This window comes from Cervus canadensis, chromosome 25, assembly GCF_019320065.1.
Source record: "Cervus canadensis isolate Bull #8, Minnesota chromosome 25, ASM1932006v1, whole genome shotgun sequence".
NCBI lineage: Eukaryota > Metazoa > Chordata > Mammalia > Artiodactyla > Cervidae > Cervus > Cervus canadensis.
Window position 1 is genome coordinate 25,640,632 of NC_057410.1, and position 25,401 is coordinate 25,666,032.

The 25,401-nt window shown below is 55.7% G+C and overlaps 2 protein-coding genes across 8 annotated transcripts in view; both read left to right on the plus strand.

The window, feature by feature from the left end:
• Positions 1–25,401, plus strand: part of LOC122427692 (tubulin alpha-1C chain) — a 1,128,437-nt gene that overhangs the window by 249,488 nt on the left and 853,548 nt on the right. The window lies entirely within an intron of this gene.
• Positions 6,198–25,401, plus strand: KCNH3 (potassium voltage-gated channel subfamily H member 3). 7 transcript variants are annotated; one of them, XM_043447305.1, is made up of 15 exons: positions 6,198–6,917; positions 8,334–8,567; positions 8,993–9,127; positions 10,199–10,332; positions 10,763–11,006; positions 11,378–11,535; positions 11,621–11,828; positions 15,952–16,233; positions 16,516–16,715; positions 17,073–17,322; positions 21,920–22,137; positions 22,821–23,152; positions 23,553–23,659; positions 24,227–24,336; positions 24,416–25,401. In XM_043447305.1, the coding sequence occupies exons 1-15, from the start codon at positions 6,842–6,844 to the stop codon at positions 25,010–25,012; spliced, it is 3,285 nt and encodes a 1,094-aa protein (XP_043303240.1). In that variant the 5' UTR covers positions 6,198–6,841; the 3' UTR covers positions 25,013–25,401. The 7 variants fall into 7 exon arrangements, with proteins under 7 accessions (XP_043303240.1, XP_043303242.1, XP_043303241.1 ...); XM_043447307.1 differs by having other exon boundaries at positions 24,227–24,297; XM_043447306.1 differs by having other exon boundaries at positions 24,260–24,336.

Sequence of the window (25,401 nt, forward strand, 5' to 3'; positions counted from 1 at the left end):
TTGCAAAGCTCTTTTCTTTTGAGTGTATATCCCTCCAGCACGTCTGTCCTGACAGCTGTCAGGAAAGCACCATCCCCCCTTAGATGCCCCCCTGTGCCCCACCCCACCCCAGTTTCTGAGCTACTCAGGGTGACATGGCCCAGATGCTGATGGTGCCAACCAGGACAAACAGGGAGCGGGGCTGTGACAGCATCTGCCTGGGGACAGCCAGGGGCTGTCATTTCCCCGAAGGTGCCGAGGGAGTTTCCTTACCTACACTGTGACTCCCTACCGGGGAAACGCTAGCTGAAGATTTTTCTGGGTGAGGAAACTCACCCACCATCACCACCATCAGCACAACTGTTCTCCAGCCCACCCGCCCCTTCACAGCCGTCAAAACAGCAGGAACAAATACCACCCACTCTATTCCCCAGGGAAAAGTCAGGTCTCCTTTTTATGTCTCTCTTCAACTTAACCCAGTTAGGCTTTCTCTGTAACTAGATTTCAAACAAACCCATTTTCTGGTGTTGCTCAAACTCGCAGGTGAGAGACTGAGAGCATTTCTCAGACTTACTCCCTTGCCGAATCCAAGTAGGTGGGGCTTGTGGTCCACTGCAGTGTCTCCCCCACAGCCTGAAGTCCAGGTGGCTGTTCACAGTCGGTAACATCAAAATGCCTGTGTGTGTGTGTGTGTGTGTGTGTGTGTGTGTGTGTGTGTGTGTGTTTCAATCATGTCTGACTCTGTAGCCCCATGGACTGTAGCCCACCAGGCTCATCTGTCCATGGAATTCTCCAGGCAAGAATACTGGAGTGGGTTGCCAGTTTCTTCTCCAGGGTATCTTCTGACCCAGGGATCAAACCCAGGTCTCCCACATTGCAGGCAGATTCTTTACCATCTGAACCACCAGGGAAGCCCTAAAAATGACCTAAAATAACCATTTTTTCCCCTTTTAATAGGCTGTTTCTCAGAGGACAGGACAAGGCACCCCCAGCAGCGTGGCATGATGGCAAACTGCCAGCTCCTTCACCAACTCCTGGTTCAGAGCTGGTTCACTCAGTTAACTAGCCACATTAATTAGCCACTCAACTTTCCTTTTTAGAAAGTTTGTTGTGGTTTCTTTATACTAGCTGGGACCCTCCACTAAAAGAAAAAGAATGGTCTAGAATGAGACAGCTGTGGGGTGGCCAAGTACTGGAGGCCTCAGGGTATTCCAGAATGTTTTGGTGGGGGTGGGGAGCCTCCGTCGAGGCTGCACATTGAGCTCATTTCTGTGGTCCCAGCACCCGGGGCCAGGGCAAGCACAGGGGGACTTTCAGTAACAATCATAACCACTTAACTAAGCTCGTCTCATTCTCTCCACAATCCTCTGAGAAAGGTTCATTTCACAAATGAAGGAACTGATGCTCTTCGAGATTAGCACCTGTCCTCCGCCCCCTCCCAAGGTCACTCAGTGGCAAAGCTAGAATTCAAACCCAGGCTAGTCTGACTTGAAAGCCCGAGATTTCCCCGCCTCACGACACAGCCTGAGACGGAGAGACCTGCGGACCTCCAGAGAGAGTGGGAAGCGGGGAGGGGAGGAGCCCCTGGACTCTGATCCGACAGCCACCTGTTCTCAACCGTGGCACACAGCAACCGACTCCGCCTGCGCTTGGGGGTGGGGTGGGGGCTTTCTCCATCTTTTGTGTCTTGAGCAATTTTTTTCCTTGCTTTGCTCTTCCCTGCTCTCTCTCCCTGTTCCTTTTGTAGATAATACTCCCACAGGCCTCCCACGGCAGCTCCGAAACTCAGCCTCCTGAGTTTCTTCTTGTTGACAATGCCTCTGAGCTATCTCTGAACAGGGCCCCCCCCCTCCTCCTTAACCTCCCTTCCCTGTGACTCCCCACGGTGGCCAGTGAGTCAGGAGCTGGGGAAAGGGGAGAGGAAGAGGAGATTACTATGAGGAGCCCAGTGCTACCTGACCCACACCCTGCCCCGGGCCCTGCCCTGTTTCCTTTTCAACTCCTCCCAACCCCCAACCCCCCTGCCAAGCTGGCTCCTAAATGTGGGCCCCTGCTGTGTATGTGTGTGTGTGTGTGTGTGTTGTTTATTCTAGGTGGGAGGGTAGATGCAGGGAAGGAGGTGGAAGGAGGAGGCAAGGAATTCATCACTGCAACCTCTATAAGGCAGGTCTGGCAGGGAGACCTGCGGGCCTAGGTGACATGAAAGGGTGTCAAGTGGGTTGAGACCCTGAACACACTCATCTAGATGGAAAGGACACCTTCAATCAAGCCAGGCTAAAGGTCTTAATGACCTGGATAACCACGATGGTGTGATCACTCACCTAGAGCCAGACATCCTGGGTGCAAAGTCAGGTGGGCCTTAGTAAGCATCACTACGAACAAAGCTAGCGGAGGTGATGGAATTCCAGCTGAGCTATTTCAAATCCTAAAAGGTGATGCTGTTAAAGTGCTGCATTCAATATGCCAGCAAATTTGGAAAACTCAGCAGTGGCCAAAGGACTGGAAAAGGTCAGTTTTCATTACAATCCCAAAGGTAATGCCAAAGAATGTTCAAACTACAGCACAATTGCACTCATTTCACACGCTAGCAAGGTCATGCTCAAAATCCTTCAAACTAGGCTTCAACAGTACTTGAACCAAGAACTTCCAGATGTTCAAGCTGGCTTGAGAAAAGGCAGAGGAACCAAGTATCAAATTGCCAACATACGTTGGATCATAGAGAAAGCAAGGGAATTCCAAAAAAGAGTTACTTCTGCTTCATTGACTACGTTAAATAAAGCCTTTGGCTGTGTGGATCACAACAAACTGTGGAAACTTCTTAAAGAGATAGGAATACCAGACCACCTTACCTGCCTCCTGGGAAATCTGTATGCAGGTAAAGAAGGAACAGTTAGAACCAGACATAGAACAATGGACTGGAAAAATTGGGAAAGGAGTATGTCAAGGCTGCATATTGTCACTCTGCTTATATTTAACTTATATGCAGAGTACATCAAACAAAATGCTGGGCTGGATGAAGCACAAGCTGGAATCAAGATTGCTGGGAGAAATATCAATAACCTCTGATATGCAGAGGATACTATCCTTATGGCAAAAAGTGAAGAGGAACTAAAGAGCCTCTTGATGAAAGTGAAAGAGAAGAGCGAAAAAGTTGGCTTAAAAGTCAACATTCAAAAAACTAAGATCATGGCATCCAGTCTCATCACTTCACGGCAAATAGATGGGGAAACAATGGAAACAGAGACGGACTTAATTTTCTTGGGCTCCAAAAATCACTGCAGATGGTGACTGCAGCCATGAAATTAAAAGATGCTTGCTCCTTGGAAGAAAAGCTATGACAAACCTAGACAGTGTATTAAAAAGCAGAGACATTCCTTTGCCAACAAAGGTCCATCTAGTCAAAGCTATGGTTTTTCCAGTAGTCATGTATGGATGTGAGAGTTGTACCATAAAGAAGGCTGAATGCCAAAGAACTGATGCTTTTGAACTGTAGTGTTGGAGAAGACTCTTGAGAGTCCCTTAGACTTCAAGAAGATCAAACCAGTCAATCATAAAGGAAATCAACCCTGAATATTCATTGGAAGGATTGATGCTGAAACTGAAGTTCCAATACTTCGGCCACCTGATGCAAAGAGCCAACTCACTGGAAAAGACCCTGAAATTGGGAAAGATTGAAGGCAGGAGAAGGGGACAACAGAGGATGAGATGGTTGGATGGCATCACTGACTCAATGAACACAGTTTGAGCAAGCTCCAGGAAATGGTGAAGGACAGGGAAGCCTGGTGTGGGGCAAAGAATGGGATATGACTGAGCAACTGAACAACACAAAAGGAAAGGGTTGGTGGCCACATCTCCATCCCATATATGTCCACACAAAATCTATGATGGGCAGTGGCAGAAGCAGTTTAAAGCCCAAAACACTGCTGTTTCATTCTGAGATAAGAGTGATCATATGTTCAATTTATGTTAGTATGTTTTCCTCTGGAAAGGGGGACCAACCAGGGCACCAAAGCGATATCAGAGGCATTGTGCCTGGAGCTGCTGGAGAAGACAGTGCATCTGAGACAAGATATTTAACCTCTCTGCCTTAATGCTTTCCATCTGTAAATTGTCAATTATAACAGTAACTATTTCACAGTTATGATAAAGATTAATGGGATAATCCAAGTAAAGCACTCAGCACAGTGCTTTGGCACAAAGTTGATGTCAGGTACTGTTATAGTACACACAGGTACTGTGTGGAGCACCCACACATTCCATCTACCGCCCACTTGCCCTGACCCACGGAGTCTGGTTTGGCTTCATTTTCAAATCAGCCCAGGCTTATGAACTTGAAGACTGAATGTTGTGAACACCTGGGCTCACACAGGTGACTGAGGAGCCATCCGGATCTGATGCACAACCCCAGATGACCAGTCCTTGTGAGTGCCTCACAGCTAGCCTGGGGCTGTTTCTGGGTCCTCAGAGTGGGAGCCAGCTATCCTGGAGTGAGGTGGACCCTACACCCGGGGTTGGGAGAGTGTCAGGGTTGGAACCTTAGCCGTAAACCAAACCTGGAGCAAGTCTCTCTATCGCTGCCTCTTTTTACTCATCTGTGAGATGGAGTGTGAGTAGCATCTACTCTGCATAATTCACACGGCTCCTATAAGATTCAAAATCAGATAATATTTCCACGATGCAAATGTCACACACCGTTCTGGATCCTCTAATCTTTTAATTCTCCTAACAACTCTCTGCGGTACTGTCCCTGCTTCACAGAGGAGAAAATTGAGTCACACAAGGAAAATCACAACAGCAAGTGGCAGAACTATATTCAAACCTAGGTAAGTAGCCTGGCTCTCAAGTTAGGTGCTATCAGCCATAGCCTCATCCTTTCAAAGTGTGACAGTTGGTAAACTGCACCCCCTCCTTAGCAGTACAGCTTGAACTGGCCCGGTGGGGGAAAGATGAGCCAAGAGAGAGGTGTTATTGTGCAACCCTAGACACAGGTGAGACGGTGGGAGGGCGGGAGTCAGGGGCAAGATCTGCAGACTCCTTAGGGTCGCTCTTCCTGGGAGCAGGATTCCAGAATTCAGAGGACTGGGAGAGGGGGACGAATTCCTCCTGTTCCTCGCCTAGCACCAGCTCATTTTAATACAGGTGCCAGGGGCTTCGGCCCTTGTCGCAGATGAGGGGTGGGTGGAGCGGGAGACACTCCCTTTCCGATGCTGATGACTGTGGTTGTGTCTCCTAGAGGGGTGGGGGGTGCTAAGCCTTCCGCATCACTCGTTCGGGAACAAATTGCTGTTTTGGCCCCGGCGGTTCCTCTGGGCGCGGGCGGTAGCCGCGCTCGCTGGCAAATCGTGGGAGGAAGGAGGAGCGGCGCTGGCAGCGCGAGGCTGGGGGGACCGACGCAGCGCGGGAGGCCGGCGAGAGACTGCGGCCCGGGGCCGGGCTGCGCACCGCCCAGTGTCGGCCCCTCCTCCCACCCCCTGGCTGGATGGGAGGGTCCCTCAGCCACCGCACACCCTTCAGCGCAGAGCCTAGGGCTCTTGGACTGAAGGCGCTGGGGCAGAGGAGACATGGTCCTCTCACTCCCCCCTCGCAAGGACCCACTAACACAGGGCTAGGAAGTTTCCCCCAGCGTCTGACGGCTACCGTACCTGTATTTGCAACCTGACCCTTCATCGCAGCCTGGAAGCGGCAATGGGTGACCGAAAGAAATGTAGAGGCAAGACAAAGGTTCTGGGGCGCCCCCATCCCCACACACCTGTTTTCCACTCCCTACCCCCTCCACCTCCCGATCAGACATGAAGAGCGTCTAAATCTTATTTCCAGGACTGCCCACCCTCCAATTCCCTGACAGCTCCAGTCAGCCGCCGCTTCAGGCTGAGATGCGCTTAGTGACAGATTGATCCATTCTCCGGAGAGTCAAGTAGAGGCTAAGAAAGACGCGGATGCCCAGAAGCTGTTTAGACCCCCTCCACCAAACCTCCTTTCAGACTTCCCCTGCCCCACAGCTTCCGCCAACCACCGGTCTTCACCACCTCCGCCTGCTGGCCCAGCCCCCTTTCCCATTACATTTTTCCTAAGGGAAAAGCTTCTTCTAAAACAAGCAACCCCCGCTCAGCCCCCGCCTGAGCTCTCCCCAGGTCCCTCCGGGGGAGGAGAGGCTGCCAGGCTCTCTGAGCACCCCCTTGCTGCAGAGAAAGACGCCTCGCCCCTGCGGCTGAGTCAGCCCGAGCGGGACCAGGCGCTTGCCCGTCGTTCTCCGAAGGGCGGGCGGGGCGGCTTGGGGTGGCCCGGGCGGCCCGCTTGGAGCGGGTAGGGAGGGAGGGCGCCGCCTCCCAGGCCCCCACGAGGTCCCGAGGGGAGGGGGATCCCTCGGCGGGAGGCCTGTCCCTTTAAGGAGGCGGCCCTGCCTGGGTGTGCCCCGTCTCCATGGTTACCCCGGTGCTGGCGGCGGGCGCAGGAGGGAAGGAGGGCGGCTGCCGCTTCTCCCCGACAGACGGAGGGAGCTGCGGGGATCCGGTGCGGAGCGGAGCCCGAGCGGGAGCCGAACCGCAGCCGAAACGGGAGCCGCTGCTGCAGCCGCCGCAAGTGGAAGGTTCCGAGAGCACAGCGCGAGCGGAGCCGCGAGTCCAGGATTCGTGGGCTGCCAGGGCGCGAGTAGCTGCGCGCCATGCTCCGGGCCCCGACGGCGGGGACGCCCCCTTACGCGCGGGCGGCTGGCAGGACCTGCGAGCCCGGGGTGGGCATCGCCCCCCGACGGCTGCGCTAGGGGGCGCGGGGCCCGGCGGGGGGCGGCCGACTTGGGCGCCCTCCCCCGGCGCTGAGCCCCCGCGCCCCGGAGGGATGGGGCGGGCGGCCTTGGCCGCCTAAGATGCCGGCCATGCGGGGACTCCTGGCGCCGCAGAACACCTTCCTGGACACCATCGCCACGCGCTTCGACGGCACGCGTGAGTCCCGACCCTCGTCCCACTGGCTTCCGGACCAGCTGTCCCTAGCCAGGGTTCCCTCTAGTCTGGTACCCTGCAATCTCAGACTGGAGCCCTCCTGCTTTCGCCTTCCCTTCCCCGAGCCCCACTTTAAGCTGGGACCACCGTCTCCTTTCAGATGCCGTTTCGGAAAAATTGAAAGTCAGCGCTGCCCCAGGCCAGGCGAAATGACTAGAACTCTCAGTCTGGGAGCCGGGCATGCTGTCTGTGCCTGGGGGAGCGAACCCGGAGCTACTTAATCTAATTTATCCCATCCCTGCGTCTGGCGCTGTCCCATCGACTACCCTCGAACTGGCAGGTTGGGGAGTGAGGGAAGGAAGCGTCAAGAGTCAGCCCAGAGGCTTAAAAAAATGGTTTAGAAAAGAGGTTTGCAAACCAAAATAGAGTAAACCGGGCCCCGGAGAGCGCTGTTGGTTCAAGCTCACCTCACCGCCTAAACCCACTGAGCCCGTCTATCCCCAGATAGTCAGGTTTGGGGACTCCCACCAAGACTGGGGAAGTTTGGAGAAGGCAACCAGAGTTCTGAATTATGGTTTTCTATGAGCTCTGAGCTCTGGAAAGTCGTGAAAGCTCCCTTCCTCCTCCCCCTCCCTCAAACTACCCCCCTTCCCCCAGAGGGGCTTCCCAGCCCTCTACCTCAGTCTGGCTCCTCATAGTGGGTGGAAACCCCTCTCTGAGGACCCCTTCAAGCTTCTCCTTCTGCTTTGCCTGCACTTGGCTCCCGTAGCCTGCTGATTCAGCGCCCCCATCCCGCAGTAGTTCCTGGCTCCAGGCTGCCAGAGCTCAACTACCATCCTTACACCCCCATTGTGGATCACCTTCACTAACTTCCGAGCCAGGTCAGGCAGCTGGGGCTCAGGCAGAGTGCAGAATAGATGATGGCCTGAATCCCTCTCCCAGCTAGTCTCAATGGGAGGAGCCAAATAGCCAACCTGAGTATCTGGCAGGTGAATGAACCTGGCAGAGGCTGGGGTGGGGCTGAGGCTGTCCTAGAACTGGTCCTGCAGTTCTCCTTTAGACATCCGCAGTCCCACTCTTTACCCCAAGCTGCTCAGCTCACACTTCAGAGAGCAGAGCATCCACACAGGGCTGCGTTCACCAACCTCAGGGCTCAGGTATGCCGATTCTCAAATACACTTATACACACGGTGCTAAGAATGGGTCCTTGCAGGGCACAGACACACAGGTGACACTCTAATTCCAGTTCATAAACAGCTCCTGTCCTAACCCTCGCCCAGCCCCCCAGCCCAAACACTCACAGGCAGGATTCCCAAGTTTTGTCACACCCCGCCTTTGATAGCAGGCAGTGTTAAAGGAGGGGCAGTAGACCTTGTGTCCCTTCACCACACACCCCCTCTGAGAAGTGCTCTCTTGCAGATAGTAACTTCGTGCTGGGCAATGCCCAGGTGGCGGGGCTCTTCCCCGTGGTCTACTGCTCTGATGGCTTCTGTGACCTCACGGGTTTCTCCCGGGCTGAGGTCATGCAGCGGGGCTGCGCCTGCTCCTTCCTCTATGGGCCAGACACAAGTGAGCTCGTCCGCCAACAGATTCGCAAGGCCCTGGATGAGCACAAGGAGTTCAAGGCTGAGCTGATCTTGTACCGGAAGAGCGGTGAGGGGCCATCTGGCCAGCCTGCCTTACTTTCTTGGTCTCACCCAGCCTTACCCACCCCATCCACAGTCCCTCCTTTCCACTCCCATCTTCATCTCCCCATCTCATCCTACCTTCCCACATTCCCATCTCCTTTTTCTCCACCTTTCTTCGGTCCTCATCGCAATCTCAGCCGGTCCTCTATTTCCCATCTTGGCTTTCCCACCCCAGCAGAAGAATTTGCCCATCTTACTTAGCAGGACAGATCTCTGAACACACGTGTCTGAATGTCAGCTCTGCTCTCCCTTGCCCTCCCTCGCCCTGTTCGGTCGAGCCTAAGTGTCCTAAGTGGATCTGGCTTGTGCCTTAACTAAGGGGTGTCAATGGCCCCTCTGTCGTCTTGGGCAGCTTAGAGAATGGGAGCTGAACTGTGTCTTCATGCCCAGGGCTCCCGTTCTGGTGTCTTCTGGATGTGATACCCATAAAGAATGAGAAAGGGGAGGTGGCCCTCTTCCTGGTCTCTCACAAGGACATCAGTGAAACCAAGAACCGAGGGGGGCCTGACAACTGGAAGGAGTCAGGTGGGTGCCCAGGGGCCACTGATTTGGCTGCTCTGCCTGGTGTGTTGGGTACCTCAGCCTGGGTGGGGCCATGGCACCCAGTGTGGGCTTGTGGGCCCCCCACCCTACCCACACCCACTGACTCCCGCTCTGCTGGCTGAGAAGCCTGTGGCTCTCTCATCTCTGCAGGCCCAGGTGGGAAAGCTTGCTAAGACACAGTTGGAGTATTGGGTTTTTTTTAAAGATTTTTTTTGGCTCAGGCCATCTTTAAAGTCTTCATTGAGTTTGTTAAACATTGCTTCTGTTTGATGTTTTGGTTTTTTGGCTGTCAAGCACATGGGATCTTAGTTCCCTGACCAGGGATCGAACCCATACCCTTTGCATTGGAGGGCAAAGTCTTAACCATTGGGCCACCAGGGAAGTCCCCAAAGTGGGAGTTTTGAAGTCAACTTTACTAAGAAACTGAAAAAAACACATTCCACTAGTGTCCATGAAGTACCATTTTCCCACTGATCAGTGAGGCCCGCCTGGTTCCTTTTCGTCATACAAAACTGTCTGGGGAGCCCTCGCCAAAACCCTCCTTTAAGTCCTTGTGTTCTTTCCCCACTTGCATCCTCTCAGGGCCTGGGAGTGGCCTTTGGACAGCTCACAGAGCTGTTATCGGAAGCTGCCCCAAGGCCTCTTCATCATTTGCTAATGCTGGGATACTCTTCCATCCCCCAGCCGTGGGCTGCAGCGACTCTGCCCCATGGCCTCCTGCTAGCTCGGCACTCACCCACTCTGGGAACCACCTCCCCACTCCTCTCTCAGGCTTTTCCTAGTGGAGATCCTCTCCTGCCTTGCCCTGGTCCAAACCTCCTCCTAGGAGAAGGCACTGGGAGGAGGGTCCATATGTACCCTCAGCACTGCCAGTTGCTGGGGTTGTTGGCAAATGACTCTAGGAAGTGAGAAACACTGAGCCCCAGCTCTGAATAGTCTAACTAGTCAATGAGCCAGTCCATGGGCCAGCACCAGGTGTCCTACCCCCACACCCCAGGGCTAAGTGTGTGAGTGTCCTCCCCGTCCTTCTCTCCAGCCCTTCTTCCTTCGCAGGTGGTGGCCGACGCCGATATGGCCGGGCTGGATCCAAAGGTTTCAATGCCAACCGGCGGCGGAGCCGGGCTGTGCTCTACCACCTGTCTGGGCACCTGCAGAAGCAGCCCAAGGGCAAGCACAAGCTCAATAAGGTGGATTGCTTGCTAGGGTGTGTGTGTGGGGGGCTGTGCTGGGGGGACCGGCTGAGGAGATAGAGAAGGGGAACGGAGCCTACCACAGAGAGACTGCTCAGGGGGCCACTCAGGCTCCACTAGCATTTCGGGAGTTGTGGCGAGAATGTCACCTGTCTGAGCTGTCAAAGATAAAAGGAGGAGTTTGGACCCTGGAGTCAGATGGCCCTTGACTCAGTCTTGACTCCTCTGCTAAGCAGCTGTGTGACCTCAGCTGAGTCACTGGAGCTCCCCAATGCTCGGTCTTCTGATCTATAACCAGGGGGCTCTAAAACCTGTGTCAGAGGTGGTTTTGAGAATGCAGGGAGAGAAAGGAGGCCAGACCCTATCCAAACTCAGCCTGTTCCAATGTCCTGTCCTCCCTGCCTGGACCTGCCCTGCCTCTCATTAGGGGGTGTTTGGGGAGAAGCCAAATCTGCCTGAGTACAAGGTAGCCGCCATCCGGAAGTCACCCTTCATCCTGCTGCACTGCGGGGCGCTGAGGGCCACTTGGGATGGCTTCATCCTGCTGGCCACCCTCTACGTGGCTGTCACCGTGCCCTACAGCGTGTGCGTGAGCACAGCCCGGGAGCCCAGCGCCGCCCGCGGCCCCCCCAGTGTCTGCGACCTGGCCGTGGAGGTCCTCTTCATTCTCGGTATGTGCAGTCTGTGCCTCCCACCCCTGGTGACCCCCGGGCTTTGATGGGAATAGTCTGCATGGCTTCCACTGCCCCCCGGTGGCCCCCTGGCCCTCCCTTTGTTTATGACCCGTGGCCTTTGAAATAGGACCTAGGTTCCATATGTCTCCACTGCTAATGGGTCACTGGACCGCAACCTAGTCATAGCCTCTCCAAGCCTGTTTCTCCCACCATCAAATAGGCATGACAGTACCTACCCTTTGCAGTTACTGTGAAAACTAAGATAATGCATTTGAAGGGCCCAGGCCAGTGTCACATACTGAGCCAGGGGCCCAGAAAAATGTGGCTCCTCCCCAACCCACGCTGAGTCCCCCCCTGACTTCCCACAGACATTGTGCTGAATTTCCGCACCACGTTCGTGTCCAAGTCGGGCCAGGTGGTGTTTGCCCCCAAGTCCATCTGCCTGCACTACGTCACCACGTGGTTCCTGCTGGATGTCATCGCAGCGCTGCCCTTCGACCTGCTGCACGCCTTCAAGGTCAATGTGGTGAGTGCGGTTGGGCTGGGTGGGCTCGTGGGCGGGATGGGCCAGGCCGGCCCTGGGGTGACCGCCCCGCCTCCCCCCACCTCAGTACTTCGGGGCGCACCTGCTGAAGACGGTGCGACTCCTGCGGCTGCTCCGCCTGCTCCCTCGGCTGGACCGCTACTCGCAGTACAGCGCCGTGGTGCTGACCCTGCTCATGGCCGTGTTCGCCCTGCTTGCCCACTGGGTGGCCTGCGTCTGGTTCTACATCGGCCAGCGGGAAATTGAGAGCAGCGCCTCGGAGCTGCCCGAGATCGGTACTGGAGGCTGCTTGCGTGTGTGTGTGTGTGTGTGTGTGTGTGTGTGTGTAAACATGTGCCCAAGGAATCTGTTCACTCAAGGGTGTGTGTGTCAGGGAAATGTGAGTTCAAGTGTGTGTCATGGGACATCTGTGAGCTGATACAAGGTGTCAGATGTGTGCAGGCCTGCGTGTGTACATGCTCACAGCTGTGTGTCAGGGGCGTGTGTGCAAGTAGGTGTGTGTTTGTGAGGAAGAGACGGGGGCTGGTGTGTGTGTGCAGAGGGGAGTGTCACAGAGCTGCTTCCTCAAGGCAGGCCGGCTCTCCAGCAGCCCCTTATTGTGGAAAAAGCCTGGTAGGCTGCCTGGGAGAGGCTGTTCACCCATCGTGGCCTCCTCGTGGTCAAGCCTGTGGCACTTGCTTCTATTCCCTGCCCACCTGGGAAGCCCACCTCTCTTAGGAGACCCCTCTCCCATGGTCTCCCAAGGTCTCCCATGGTCAGGGGCTCCTCCCATGCCTGGCACTTTCCCGCCAATCTCTTGGAAACTCATTCCCCACCACCTTGGCTCCTAGGGCCCCTTCCCCGCTCTTTTCACCTCCAGCAGCACGTTTTCTCATCCGTGTCAGCCTCTGCGGCCTGAAATGCAGCCTTTCCCTGCACCCCACCCATGTCTTCACTCTCCTTCATTTCACCTCCACGCTCACAGCTCCTCCCTCTGCTTACCTCCCACTCACAACTTAACTCCTGCCAGGAGGGCTTCCACCCCCACCGCTCAACCCAAAATGTCACCCTGCAGGTCACAGCGACCTTCTGGGACCAAACCCTTATTCCCTTGAAGTCCCCAGAGCACCTGACCCTGCCAGCCACCTTTCTGCCCCAGGATGAGGCCTCCTCCTGCCCCAGACTTTCCTCAGACCCCTCTTCCCCCCGCCCTGCTCTCCCTGGGCAACTCCACTGGCACCACTGCATGAACATCTCAGCTTCCATCCTCTCTCTCTGTCTTCAAACCATTCTGTTCCAAAATTGAACACACCTCTTCCACCCACGCCCTCCAGCCCTCCAGCAACTTCCTGGTAACTGGCCTTTAGCCCCCGTTTCCAGTCAGTGGGCGAGAGGCCAGCTGCTCGGATGCCCCCCCATGACTACCTGCTCCTTGGTGGGGTCAATCACCCGGAGTCCAGGTTGGCCTTAGACACGTGCTCTGATCAGTTCCCGGGGATGAGGAGACTTCTGAGAATCCTCCCCCGTTCACCAAGCCCACGGAGGCTGGTGTGTAGCCCAGAGGCCCACTTGGATATTCCCCAAAGCTCTAGTTGCTGAGCACAGGAACTAGAATGTTCCAGACAGTGTCAGCTCCTTGGCACCTGCCCTTCCCAGAGGGAGACTGTGGTGGAGGCACCTCTGGGGTCAGAGGATTGGGAGATGGATAATGGTGACGCAAGCCCTGACCCCAAAGTCGTGTATGTGTGCATTAGCCTCAGTTGTGTCTGACTCTTTGTGACCCCATGGACTTTAGCCTGCCAGGCTCCTCTGTCCGTGAAATTCTCCAGTCAAGAATACTGGAGTGGGTTGCCATTTCCTACTCCAAGGGATCTTCCCCACCCAAGGATCGAGCCCAAGTCTCTTGAGATTCCTGCAAATCCCTGAGGTCAGTTGCCTTCCCCAGCAGGATCCAGACACCTGAGTCTTGTGTCCATGTGGCTTCTCCATTCTGACCACCTCACAGGGGTTGCTGAGCTGACATAAAGAGCACCTTTGGTTCCCAGAGGAGCTCTGAGCCCCTCCATGGAGAGCATGGGGGTTGTAGGAGGCTGTCTGACTGTTTTGCAGATCACACCTTGAACCCTAAGTTCCAGAGAGTTTTTCTATTTGGGGCTGGTACTAGTTCACATTAGGAACTTCCCTGTAGCTCAAACGGTAAAGAATTTGCCTGCAGTTCAGGGGACTCGGGTTCGATCCCTGGGTTAGGAATCCTCTGGAGAAGGGAATGGCAACCCACTCCAGTATTCTTGCCTGGAGAATCCCATGGACAGAGAAGACTAGCAGGCTACAGTCTGTGGGGTCGCAAAGAGTCGGACATGACTGAGCAACTAATACACACACTAGTTCACTTTGGGCGAATTTCCAAGTCCTTCACATTTTCATCTGCACGTTCCTTCTCAAGGGAAACTACCCTTAACTGGGTGGGAGCTACACCCAGACCTGGTAGAGATGTCCGTTGAAGAGAGAGTGGCGCCCCCTGCTGGTCCAGCTCTGTCTGGTGGGAGGTACCTTCCCTCCACCTACTTGCCTTGGGTCTGGGCAGCTGCACTGCCCCGGGTGTGGACACAGAGTTCCGACCCCAGAGTCCCATTAGCCCAGTGGAAATGGGCTGGATTTTTCAAGAGATGGTGCTTAATACTGAGGGAGGTCGTTTGGGGACATTTCTCAGTATGAATACCATCAGCCTCCAGAACAGCCTCTGCAGTTCAGCCTCCACGTGCAGAGGCAGTATCCCACCACCAGCATCAGAGGCTGCGGATGCCCCAGGACCAAGACTTAGTGAGGAGGGGCTCCTCCCTTCATCCGCTCCTTCTCCTGCCTCCGGCCCCCTCCCCTCCCCTCCTAATAATGACTGAAGAGCTCTGGGCGCGTCCCTGTGTTCTCACATCTCAAATGGCAGGAGGCGAGTCCTCACCTCAGCTCAGGGTTTCACATATGCCCCCAACTCCCCAGCGTGGACCCCGCATTCTAGCTAAGCTAAGCTACTTGTCTGTATTTGTCGCCAGTTCTAGGTTAGTCCAGGCCTTTCCCTAGATCAGGAATGACCCCGTCTCAGTTTCTTTATCTCAAAACCACCCATCCTCTGAGGCCAAGCACCAGTGCCCCCTCTTTCAGGAAGTCATCTAACTCTGGCCCATTGCACATGGGTTTGAGCCCCACCCCAGGGCCCTCAGGTGCTGGGTACATTTTTCCCCTGCAGGAAGCTCCTGGAGGTCCCCCGGCTCCTGGCACACGTGTGAGGTTACTGAATGGAGGGCTGGGGATGAGAGGAGGGGTGTGAGGACCACAGGGGTCTGTGTGTGTGGTGTTAGGGTGAGTGTGAACTAGGGGACTGGGGAGGGGCATGTAGAAAGGTGGGTCCAACTGCAGCCTGTGATCCTGAGCCCACCCTCTGGACCTCTGTGCTAGAGCTGCCCTCTCTCTCTGGCTCTCCGTGGCCCCCACCTCTGCCAGGACTCTTGGGACCTCTGTGGACCCTGGGGACCTTCATCTAACACCTTAGAATTCCCACATCCCTCCAGCTGGACTGAGTGACTTTGGGCAGCTGTGGGCTCCTGAGAGACCCCAGTACACAGTCCCACTCCCTCTAAGGTCTGACCAGAGAATGTGGGGTTGATGGGGAGACTGGGGCGATCTTCATTCCCCTCCCAGTGTCCCTGGCTGGCTTGTGTCTGTGCGTGTGCAGAGCCTCTGTGTTCACTTACCTGTGTGCTCACGTCCACGCAGGTGTGTCCCTCTGCTACCTGGGTGTCCGTGTGCGAGCACCTGTGCGTCCTTATCTCTCTCCCAAGTGTGCACAGGCATGGCTGTGCTCCTGGGACTGTGCTCACACATGTGTGTCCTTGTCCTCTTGACTGTGTGGAGCACAGCTATAGCCTTAATGGGGTGTAGGCACACATCGTTTCGCCGTGCCCGAGAACATGTGCATGAGGTTGGGTGGTGTGTGCGGCTGTGGGGCAGGATGGGACTGAATGGAGGACGGCTTTCCCGAGCTCAGAGAAAAAGTGAGAGGGACCGGGCAGAGGAGGGGGCCCTGGGAGTGAGCCCGTGGCTGGTACAGTGAGCCTGCCAGCCCTTGTGCCCCCTCCAGCTGGACTCACTGCCTGGGTTTAGTGCCACCATGGGGAGGAGGGTGCAGCGCTCCTCACTGCAGCCTCGGCACCCAGAGACACGGTCCGGGGAGATGACAGTCTCGTCCTCATGGGCTTGTCTTGGTGAGGGTCAGGGGAGGATGGGGTGTGCAGGGCTGGTGGAGGAGGGACACACCTGGCAAGAAGTCATGAGGGTGGATCTGCAGCCACGTGCCCCCTCACCCAGGGGAAGCAGCGGGCACACCTCTGCTCCTAGTGCAGCAGTGCCATCCTGCCCTCTCCCCAGGCTGGCTGCAGGAGCTGGCCCGCCGGCTGGAGACCCCCTACTACCTGGTGGGCCGGAGCCCCTCCGCAGGGAACAGCTCGGGCCAGAGTGATAACTGTAGCAGCAGCTTCGGCGAGGCCAACAGGACCGGGCCTGAGCTCCTGGGCGGCCCCTCACTGCGCAGCGCCTACATCACCTCCCTCTACTTCGCGCTCAGCAGCCTCACCAGCGTGGGCTTCGGCAACGTGTCGGCCAACACGGACACGGAGAAGATCTTCTCCATCTGCACCATGCTCATCGGCGGTGAGGCCTGACCTGCTTCCGGTCCAGGGCCCCCTCCCAGACTCATGACCTCCGCCGGGCCCCGGCCTCCCCACCCCCCGCAGGGTCCCCAGGTCCTTCTCCGAGGTGCGTCTGCCTTAGAGGAACAAGGAACCCGAGGCCAGGGCCGGGAGAGGCCACATGGCAGCCGGGGGCCTCGCCCAGCGTGGGGGCGGAGTGGGAGCTGGGGGGACAGATGTGTCCAGCACGTGGCAGGCCGGGCTGGGCCGGTCCTGGAGGTGACCCCTCTGCCCCCCTCCCCAGCCCTGATGCACGCGGTGGTGTTTGGGAACGTGACGGCCATCATCCAGCGCATGTACGCCCGCCGCTTTCTGTACCACAGCCGCACCCGCGACCTGCGCGACTACATCCGCATCCATCGCATCCCCAAGCCCCTCAAGCAGCGCATGCTCGAGTACTTCCAGGCGACCTGGGCGGTGAACAACGGTATCGACACCACAGAGGTGCGCAGGCCTCCAGGGCCGGCCCTTCCAGCCTCTGCTCCTTCCAGGAGCGGGCTGGAGGGCAAGGGAGGCAGCATTCCTACCTCCGTGCCTCCGCTCTCTCCTGGGGAGACAGCGGGGAGGAGCAGAAGGCAGCCAACCGGCTCGGAGCCCCTCTCCACCATCGTTAGATCTACAGCCCCTGCTCACTGACGTCCAAGCCCAAGGCCTGGTGGAGAAAAGCAGGGCTGCTGGAGGGGAGGGAGGCCGGTCCCTCCCACGCCTTCCCTTGCTCCCCAGGCTCTCCGGGTGGAAAGGGCTGGCGGTAGGCTGCCCCCATTCTCCACTCTGACCTTCCCCACCTGGTGCCACCCGCAGCTGCTGCAGAGCCTCCCGGACGAGCTCCGCGCTGACATTGCCATGCATCTGCACAAGGAGGTCCTGCAGCTGCCCCTGTTCGAGGCGGCCAGCCGGGGCTGCCTGCGGGCGCTGTCCCTGGCCCTGCGGCCCGCCTTCTGCACACCGGGCGAGTACCTCATTCATCAGGGCGACGCCCTCCAGGCCCTCTACTTCGTCTGCTCCGGCTCCATGGAGGTGCTCAAGGGTGGCACCGTGCTGGCCATCCTAGGTTTGTGAGGGCAGAATGGAGGATGCCAGGGCTGGGGAGCAGGGCGGGTGGAACCAGGGCCCCTTCTGTAGAGAGATGTGGGCAAGGCCACCAGGGAGAAGCAGCGGGGCGGGGGTGGGGGGGGCGTGGGGGTGGGTGGGCCGGTAGCAGCCACAGAGCCCTGGGCAAAGCTCAGAGCGGACCCAGTGACCACCAGGGGGCAACACAAGGGAACTCAACTCATGGATTTCGGGAGGCCAGACTGAGAGCAAAGGGCCAGCCGTTGGTCTGTGAGAGGCCGGAGGGAGCACTTCCTGTCAAGGGGGAAAATCAAATGCTAAAGATGCAAGCGCTGGAAAGTGTTCAGGCAGGAAAAAGGGAGGCATGAACGCTATTTTTTTTTCTTTTTATTGAAGTGTAGTTGATTTACAATGTGTTAATTTCTGCTTTATGGTAAAGTGATTCAGTTATACATATATATATACAATCTTTTTAATATTCTTTTCCATTATGGTTTATCATAGAATATTGAATATACTCCCTTCGCTACACAGCAGGACCTTGTTGTTTATCTATTCTATATATAATAGATTGCATCTGCTGATCCCAACCTCCCACTCCATCCCTCCCCTAGCTTCCCTCCTCCTTGGCAACCATAAGTCTGTTCTCTATGTCTGTGAGTCTGTTTCTGTTTTGTAGATAAGTTCATTTGTGTCATAGTTTAGATTCCACATATAAGTGATATCATATGGTATTTCTCTGTCTTTCTGACTTACTTCACTTAGTATGATAATCTCTCGTTTCACCCATGTTGTTGCAAATAGCATTATTTCATTCTTTTTTATGGCTGAGCAGTATTCCTATATACATATATACATAAATACATGCTACCTCTTCTTTATCCATTTGTTGGTCAATGTACATCAAGGTTGTTTCTGTGTCTCGACTATTGTAAACAGTAATGCTGTGAACATAGGAGTGCTTGTAGTTTTTTGAATTAGAGTTTTGTCTGGATATTTGCCCAGGAGTGGGATTGTTGGACCACATGGCAACTCTCTTTTTAGTTTTTTGAGGAATCTCCATGCTGTTTTCCATAGTGGCAGCATCAACTTAAATTCCCACCAACAGTGTAGGAGGGTTCCCTTTTCTCTACACCCTCTCCAGCATTTGTTATTTGTAGACTTTTCAATAATGGCCATTCCGACCAGTGTGATGTGGTACTTCATTGTAGTTTTGGTTTGCATTTCTCTAATAAGTAGTGATGTGGAGCATCTTTTCATATGCCTGTTGCCTGTTTGTATGTCTTTGGAGAAATGTCTATTTAGTTCTAATGCCCATTTTTTGATTGGGTTGTTTTTTACTGTGATTGTGGTTGTTGTTGAGTTGTATGAGTTTGTATATTTTGGAAATTAAGCTTGTTGGTCATATCATTTGCAAATATTTTCTCCAAATATATTCCATAGGTTGTTTGTTCATTTTGTTTATGGTCTTCTTTTCTGTGCAAAAGCTTGTATTTGATTAGCTCCATCTGTTTATTTTTGCTTTTATTTCTTTTGCCCTGGGAGACTGACCTAAAAGATTACTAGTACAATTTATATCAGAGAATGTTTTGCCCATGTCCTCTTGTAGGGCTTTTATGGTGCCATGTCTTATGTTTTTGAGCCACTTTGAGTTTATTTTTGTGTATGGTGAGAGGGAGTATTCTAAGTTCATTGATTTGCATGCAGCTGTCCAACTTTCCCACACCACTTGCTGAAGAGCCTGTTTTTTCTCCATTGTATATTCTTGCCTCCTTTGCGAAGATTAATCGACTGTATGTGTCGGTGTATGCCATTTTTGTTCAAAAACAGGAGATGCTACTTTCTTAGAGCAGGCCTGGGATTGAGATGGATGACACCAGAGCTCAGGCTCCAAATACATTTCCCTTCTTGGCAAAAGAAAAGACTGATCCTTAGATCAGTCCCTTAGATAAGGAGGGAGAGACTGCAGTTGTGGAATGGGCGTGGTAACAGTGCTGGCCCCAGGGGTCCTACAGTGGAGCCAGCCCTGCATCCAGGCCCTTACATGCTTCAACTCACACAAACCTCACAAAACCCAGCTGGGAGGAACTATTGCATGGAAGGAGACTGAGACTCTGAGAAGTTAATGAATCAGCAAGCCACTAGGGCTAGAACCTGGTTTGCTGACTCTCAACCTCAGGCTTCAGACATTGTGCTCTTAAGGGCTCTGCTATGGGGAGAGTCATCCCGCAAAAAGGGCTCAATTTCAGGGTGGTGGGCGACACGGGGTTGCAGGCTCCAGGGCTGTGGGGATGCTGTGGTCTCTGTGGGGAACAGAGGGCCTCACATACGGATGGAAGGTGCCCGGACCACAGCCGATCCTCAGGCAGCAGTGCTTGTACACTCCCTGTGGGGACCGCTGATGCTGCCTGGAGAGCCTGGAGTTTGTCACTCACCTGGAGAACCACATGCCCAGCAGCAACCGTGTGTCCATCATTTCCTCGCTAAGGATGGTCTTCCAACAGGAGCAGAAGAAAGAAATACCATGCGAACTGAGAGAGGCATTGTTTACAAGTTTGGCTTCTGGCCCTATGTGCAGGTAATGCCAGGACCCTGAGCAAACGGAATTATGGCCACTCATGGATGGCTGGCAATCCTGGAGAAATTATGAGGAACTGGAGATAAATCAGAAAGGCAAAAAAGCAGATTTTGACAGTTGAAACCTGGTCACTCCAAAGCAACATTGTCCGGTGGATTATTCAGCAGATGGTTTTCAGCTTGGAGCTGAGGAAGAGCGTGGCTGGGAGCTGGCATGGGCCCTGCAGGAATGTCTCTTTGATGCCAGGTGCCAGGTCTCAGAATACCCGTATTTGGTATGAAGACAAATGATGAAGACGGCCTCAAGGATAGCCACTGCCCATGTCCCGGCCTTTGCTTCCAGAATTCCCCAGCACTGGGACTTTTGCCACCTTTGATCCATCCTGTCCCTGCCCATGTGTTCCAGATGAATGGTTTCCTCTGTTGACTTGGCTGCACTGAACACCCTGATGGATGCGTGGCTCCCCAGCCTTCATGATAGCCTGGTTTTCTGCTTTGCCTTCACCCCATCTTCCATTTGCCTCCTTAGTTGAACATGCAGGTGCTTCCTGCCTGCTCCTGGCAGCTAAGGCTCACACATCTCTAGCAGTATCAATTCTGGCCCCTACCTCTGTGTATAAACTAACAGCTAAGCCTGTAAAGTTAATTATGGGGGAGGATGGAGGAAAGACAAAGAGAGGTGAGCTAAGTGATGGTGTGGAGAGGACCTCACACACCTTGATGAGCTGAGCTGGAAGCTCTGGCTGAGGTCAGCTGGAAACTGGTCCCCGAGACCAGTGGCACGGAACTCCATCCTTGGTCCTGTCCTATCTCTTGTTTTTCTCTCCCCTTTTGGATGAAGACAAGAAATACATCCTTATCCTATTTCCAGATGACACACATGAGGAGAGAGAGCTCATTCATCAGATGATCAGACTGAGATCCAAACAGCTTTCAGAAGGAACCAGAAGGATGGCCGGGAGCCAAGAAAATAAGATTTAACGATGATGCGTTCTACACTTAAGTTTGAGCAAAAGTCCGTGAACATTTAGAGGAGGCCTTTAAGCTCAGTGAGTTCTACTGGCAGCGGGAGGCAGCCCACAGCGGGGGTGGCGGCAAGCCATCTTTTTCCTTAAGGATGAGGAAAAGCTGTCTAATCTTGTGAAATGTCTGGCTGTGGGCTGAGCTTCCTTGTGAGGGCCATGAGTGCTCTGCCCAAGCCCCAGTGGCCAGCCATCCCTGTTGGGAATCAGATATAGGGGATTCTTGTTGAGAAGGAAGGGAAGGAAATGAACTTTGACTGACCGTCTACGTGACCAACACTTTATCTACACTAACTTATTTAATCCTCGTGTCCCTGATTGGAGTCATCCTATTTCATTGATTCTAAGTCACATGTCCCCCACCCCACCCCTGCAATTTAACATCTCTGAGATAGGGGTGTGGACTCTAATTGATGCCATTTTACAATTGCTGTCAGCCAGGTGACAGTCTCACTTGGGTGGTGGGGAACCCCTCCGTTGACACCTTTTGGTAAGATGGAGAAAGCACCACAGACTCGGTTCAGGACAGGACCTGCCATATAGCAGAGGCACCAAGGCTCAGGTGCAATAACGTGACCCTCCCTACCCCCAACACACACACAGCACTAACTTGCCGGTTCCAAATACTGGTTCCTAGACAAGCTCCTCCTGAATCACCCACAAGGCTTAAAAACAACTGTGCGGTCTCCAGTAGATATTACAATTCTGTACATAGTGATGGGGCTCCTTCCCTGGGGAGTCTGATAGGTTTAACTTTCCCAGAGGATTCTGATCCACACGCAACTGGGAACCATTAGACTTAAAATTCGGATGTTTTAGCACAGTGCTTTGATTCCAAAGTTGATTGAGCACCTGGGGCACAGAGCTGTTCTGAGAAGCCAGTGAGGTGGGCAGCGGGGGTCGGCCAGCGTCTGGGTCCCACTGCTCTTGTCCTGGCTCGAGAGACCCCGTCTGGTGGCTGAGGGACAGGGCTTGCTGACTTCTGCTGCCTCTCCTCAGGGAAGGGAGACCTGATTGGCTGTGAGCTGCCCCGGCGTGAGCAGGTGGTCAAGGCCAACGCCGACGTGAAGGGGCTGACGTACTGCGTCCTACAGTGTCTGCAGCTGGCCGGGCTGCATGAGAGCCTGGCTCTGTACCCCGAGTTTGCCCCCCGCTTCAGCCGGGGCCTCCGAGGGGAGCTCAGCTACAACCTGGGTGCTGGTGGAGGCCCTGCCGAGGTGAGGGCGCTGGGTCTGTGCGTGGGAGGGCTGGAGGCCTGGGGAGTTGGACAGAGAGGGGGTCTGCGGGGGGTGCTGTGTGAGCGCATGGCCTGGTGTGAGCACCACATGCATGACGGTTCCACACTCTCCCACCCCTTCACTCCCTCACACTGGCCCTTAGAGCCCAGCCCCACCCTGCTCAGCCGCCTCTCCCGCTCTCCCTGGCCCAGGAGAGTCTGACCAAGTCCACTGGTACCACACAAGCAGGCTGTGAGGCTGCAGGGGAGGAGCGGTGCCTTCGGGTCAGGCCACCTCTGCAGAGAGCCCTGCCGTGACCCAGGACCACTCTGAGGGGCTTTTGAATTTCCCTGCCTTATGTTACTAATTCCAAACCAGTTTTCAGTACCGGGTACTCCTGGATGGTTCAGTGAGCCTCAGAGACCAAGCAGAGGGACAGTGTGTCCGTGCTTGGCTAGAATTTTGAGGGACAGTGGATGCCTCCAGGGCTGGTGGCTTTGTGATGGCAGCAGGAAAACACCCCTTCCCCCTGCTGAGTCTCCTCCTCAGGAGGTAGGAGACACCCACATCCTGTTTTAACAAAAACAGCTCCTGGCTTCTAGGACCCTGAGACCTGGCGAGGGGAAGTGAGTGGGACATTGGGGGTGCTATCCATGCCAACTCCCTGCCCCTGCTCTCCCCAGGCGGACACCAGCTCCCTGAGTGGCGACAACACCCTCATGTCTACCCTGGAGGAGAAGGAGACAGACGGGGAGCAGGGCCCCGCAGCCTCCCCAGCCCCGGCTGATGAGCCCTCCAGCCCCCTGCTGTCCCCTGGCTGCACCTCCTCGTCCTCGGCTGCCAAGCTCCTATCGCCACGGCGAACTGCACCCCGGCCCCGGCTGGGTGGCAGAGGGCGGCCAGGCAGGGCAGGGGCTTTGCAGGCTGAGGCCGGCCCCTCAACTCACCCTCGGAGCTTGGAGGGGCTGCGGCTGCCCCCCGTGCCATGGAATGTGCCCCCGGATCTGAGCCCCAGGTGAGCGAGCTCTGGGCCACTGAAGTCAGGCAGAGATAGTGACAAGGCTGGATCCCCAGCCAGGCACATTGCTGCCCTGGATGCCCATCCTTCCATCCTAACCCCTCCCAGCCTCCTCCAGGAAGCCCCCCTTAACTACCCCACCGCCTCACTGCCCCCACTCCACCATTTAGGCCATGTACTGCTCAGAACTCTTGCTGTTTCACATCGCTCAAGCTTGAAACTGCAAGCTCCTAGGAAAAAGGGACCACGTGTTCCACCCTTCTCTTGGGACCCCAAGCCCCTGGCCTAGCTCCAGCTCTTGTAGCTTCTGTGGACAGTGGGGCATCTTGTCCTGTAAAACAAAACACTGCATGGCTGTCTATTGACTGATTTGTTGTACTGGCACCTGTGTCCACAGGGTTGTAGATGGCATTGAGGACGGCTGTGGCTCTGACCAGCCCAAGTTCTCCTTCCGTGTGAGGCAGTCTGGCCCAGAATGTAGCAGCAGCCCTTCTCCTGGACCAGGTACTGGGGCTCAGTCCGTGGGGAGGCTGGCAGAGCAGGCCCCTTACCCTGGGGGCCTCTGAGAAACTGGCAGGGCACAGACTTTGGATGCCTTCTTGCCCTCACCCATCTGCATGGTTTGGGCGGGGGAGTTTGGTGGGTAAGACCAGCACCTTAGTGTTGGAAGGTAGCTGAAATGGAGCTTAGATCTCTGCTGCGAGCTTCCCATCTGTAAAAAGGCGATTGTGCATGTTAAATGAGATAATGTTGCTAAAACCCTTAGAAGTGTCTGGCCCACTGGGGGAAATACAGGGCTGGGGAAGCAGAGTTGAAAATGGCCCCTGGGCAGGCCCGGCAGCCCTGAGAGTGTCCCCAAGCCTGGAAGACAGAACAAGAGACAGTCACGAAGGCAGCTTCCCGAGGGGGAAGCACGAGTCAGTGTGCCCGAGGCCCCCTGGCGGTTTGCACTGGATTCAGCAGCTCGGGCAAGGTTACAAATGGCTGTTCCTGGCGGCAGGCCTGGCCAGGCCAGTGTGGTCTGTGCTAACTAGGCAGAGGCCTGGACCCCACGCTGTCTTCATTTACCAGCCCTGGCTGGTAACCCCATCCTACTGTCCACAGAGAACGGCCTGCTCACTGTCCCCCTTGGGCCCAGCGAGGTGAGGAACACAGACACGCTGGACAAGCTTCGGCAGGCGGTGGGTGAGGGGCAAGGTGGGGTGTGCCTGCTGTTGGGAGGTCCCGACTCCACCCTGACCATGCCCACCCTCCCCGCAGGTGATGGAGCTGTCTGAGCAGGTGCTGCAGATGCGGGAGGGACTGCAGTCCCTTCGCCAGGCTGTGCAGCTGGTCCTGGCACCCCATGGGGAGGGCCCCTGCCCTCGGGCATCAGGAGAGGGGCCCTGCCCGGCTGGTGCCTCTGGGCTACTGCAGCCCCTGTGTGTGGACACTGGGACATCCTCCTACTGCCTACAGCCCTCGGCTGGCTCTGTCTTGAGTGGGACCTGGCCCCACCCTCGTCCAGGGCCCCCTCCCCTCGTGGCTCCCTGGCCCTGGGGCCCCCCTGCATCTCAGAGCTCACCATGGCCTCGAGCCACTGCTTTTTGGACCTCCACCTCTGACTCGGAGCCCCCAGGCTCAGGAGAACTCTGCCCTGAGCCCAGCACCCCTGGCTCGCCGCCTCCTGAGGAAGGGGCTAGGACTGGGCCCCCGGAGCCAGTGAACCAGGCTGAGGCTGCCAGCACCGGAGAGCCCCCACCAGCTTCGGGGGGCCACGCCTTGCCCTGGGAACCCCATAGCTTGGAGATGGTGCTTATTGGCTGCCACGGCTCTGGCACGGTCCAGTGGACCCAGGAAGAAGGCACAGGGGTCTGACCACCAACCCCAGAACTCAAGTGTTGCCAGACCTGCTTCCGTCTGCTGCTCTGCCCAAGCTCAGGGTGGAGGGGACAGCCAACCCCCGCCCCCCGGGGACTCCATGCTGCCTGCGGACTCAGGGCAGGGAGCTAGACAGCAAACGAAGGCCTGGCCCCGGACTCACAGGGGGGGTGAGAACTTCAGGGGCAGGCCCCAGCCCAGGAATCTCTGGGCTCCTACTTCTGGGGCCCTCGCTCCCTTCGGCCTGCTCCTCTGACCACCTTGTCTCCCTCTGCAGGCTGGGGGACAGTGGCCCGAGGCCCAGGAGGGGTTCTGCTATCCCCTGCATGTGCCCCTGCCTCAACTGTCACCATGTTTTTTATATTAAAAAGAGAATAAAGAAACTA

What these genes read in the sequence shown, in the direction of transcription:
- KCNH3 (XM_043447305.1), top strand. Translation starts at nt 6,842, where the DNA reads ATGCCGGCCATGCGGGGACTCCTGGCGCCGCAGAACACCTTCCTGGAC. An exon ending in TGACAACTGGAAGGAGTCAG is followed by an intron (nt 9,128 to 10,198) that starts GTGGGTGCCCAG and finishes CTTCCTTCGCAG; the next exon opens with GTGGTGGCCGACGCCGATAT. An exon ending in GGAGGTCCTCTTCATTCTCG is followed by an intron (nt 11,007 to 11,377) that starts GTATGTGCAGTC and finishes GACTTCCCACAG; the next exon opens with ACATTGTGCTGAATTTCCGC.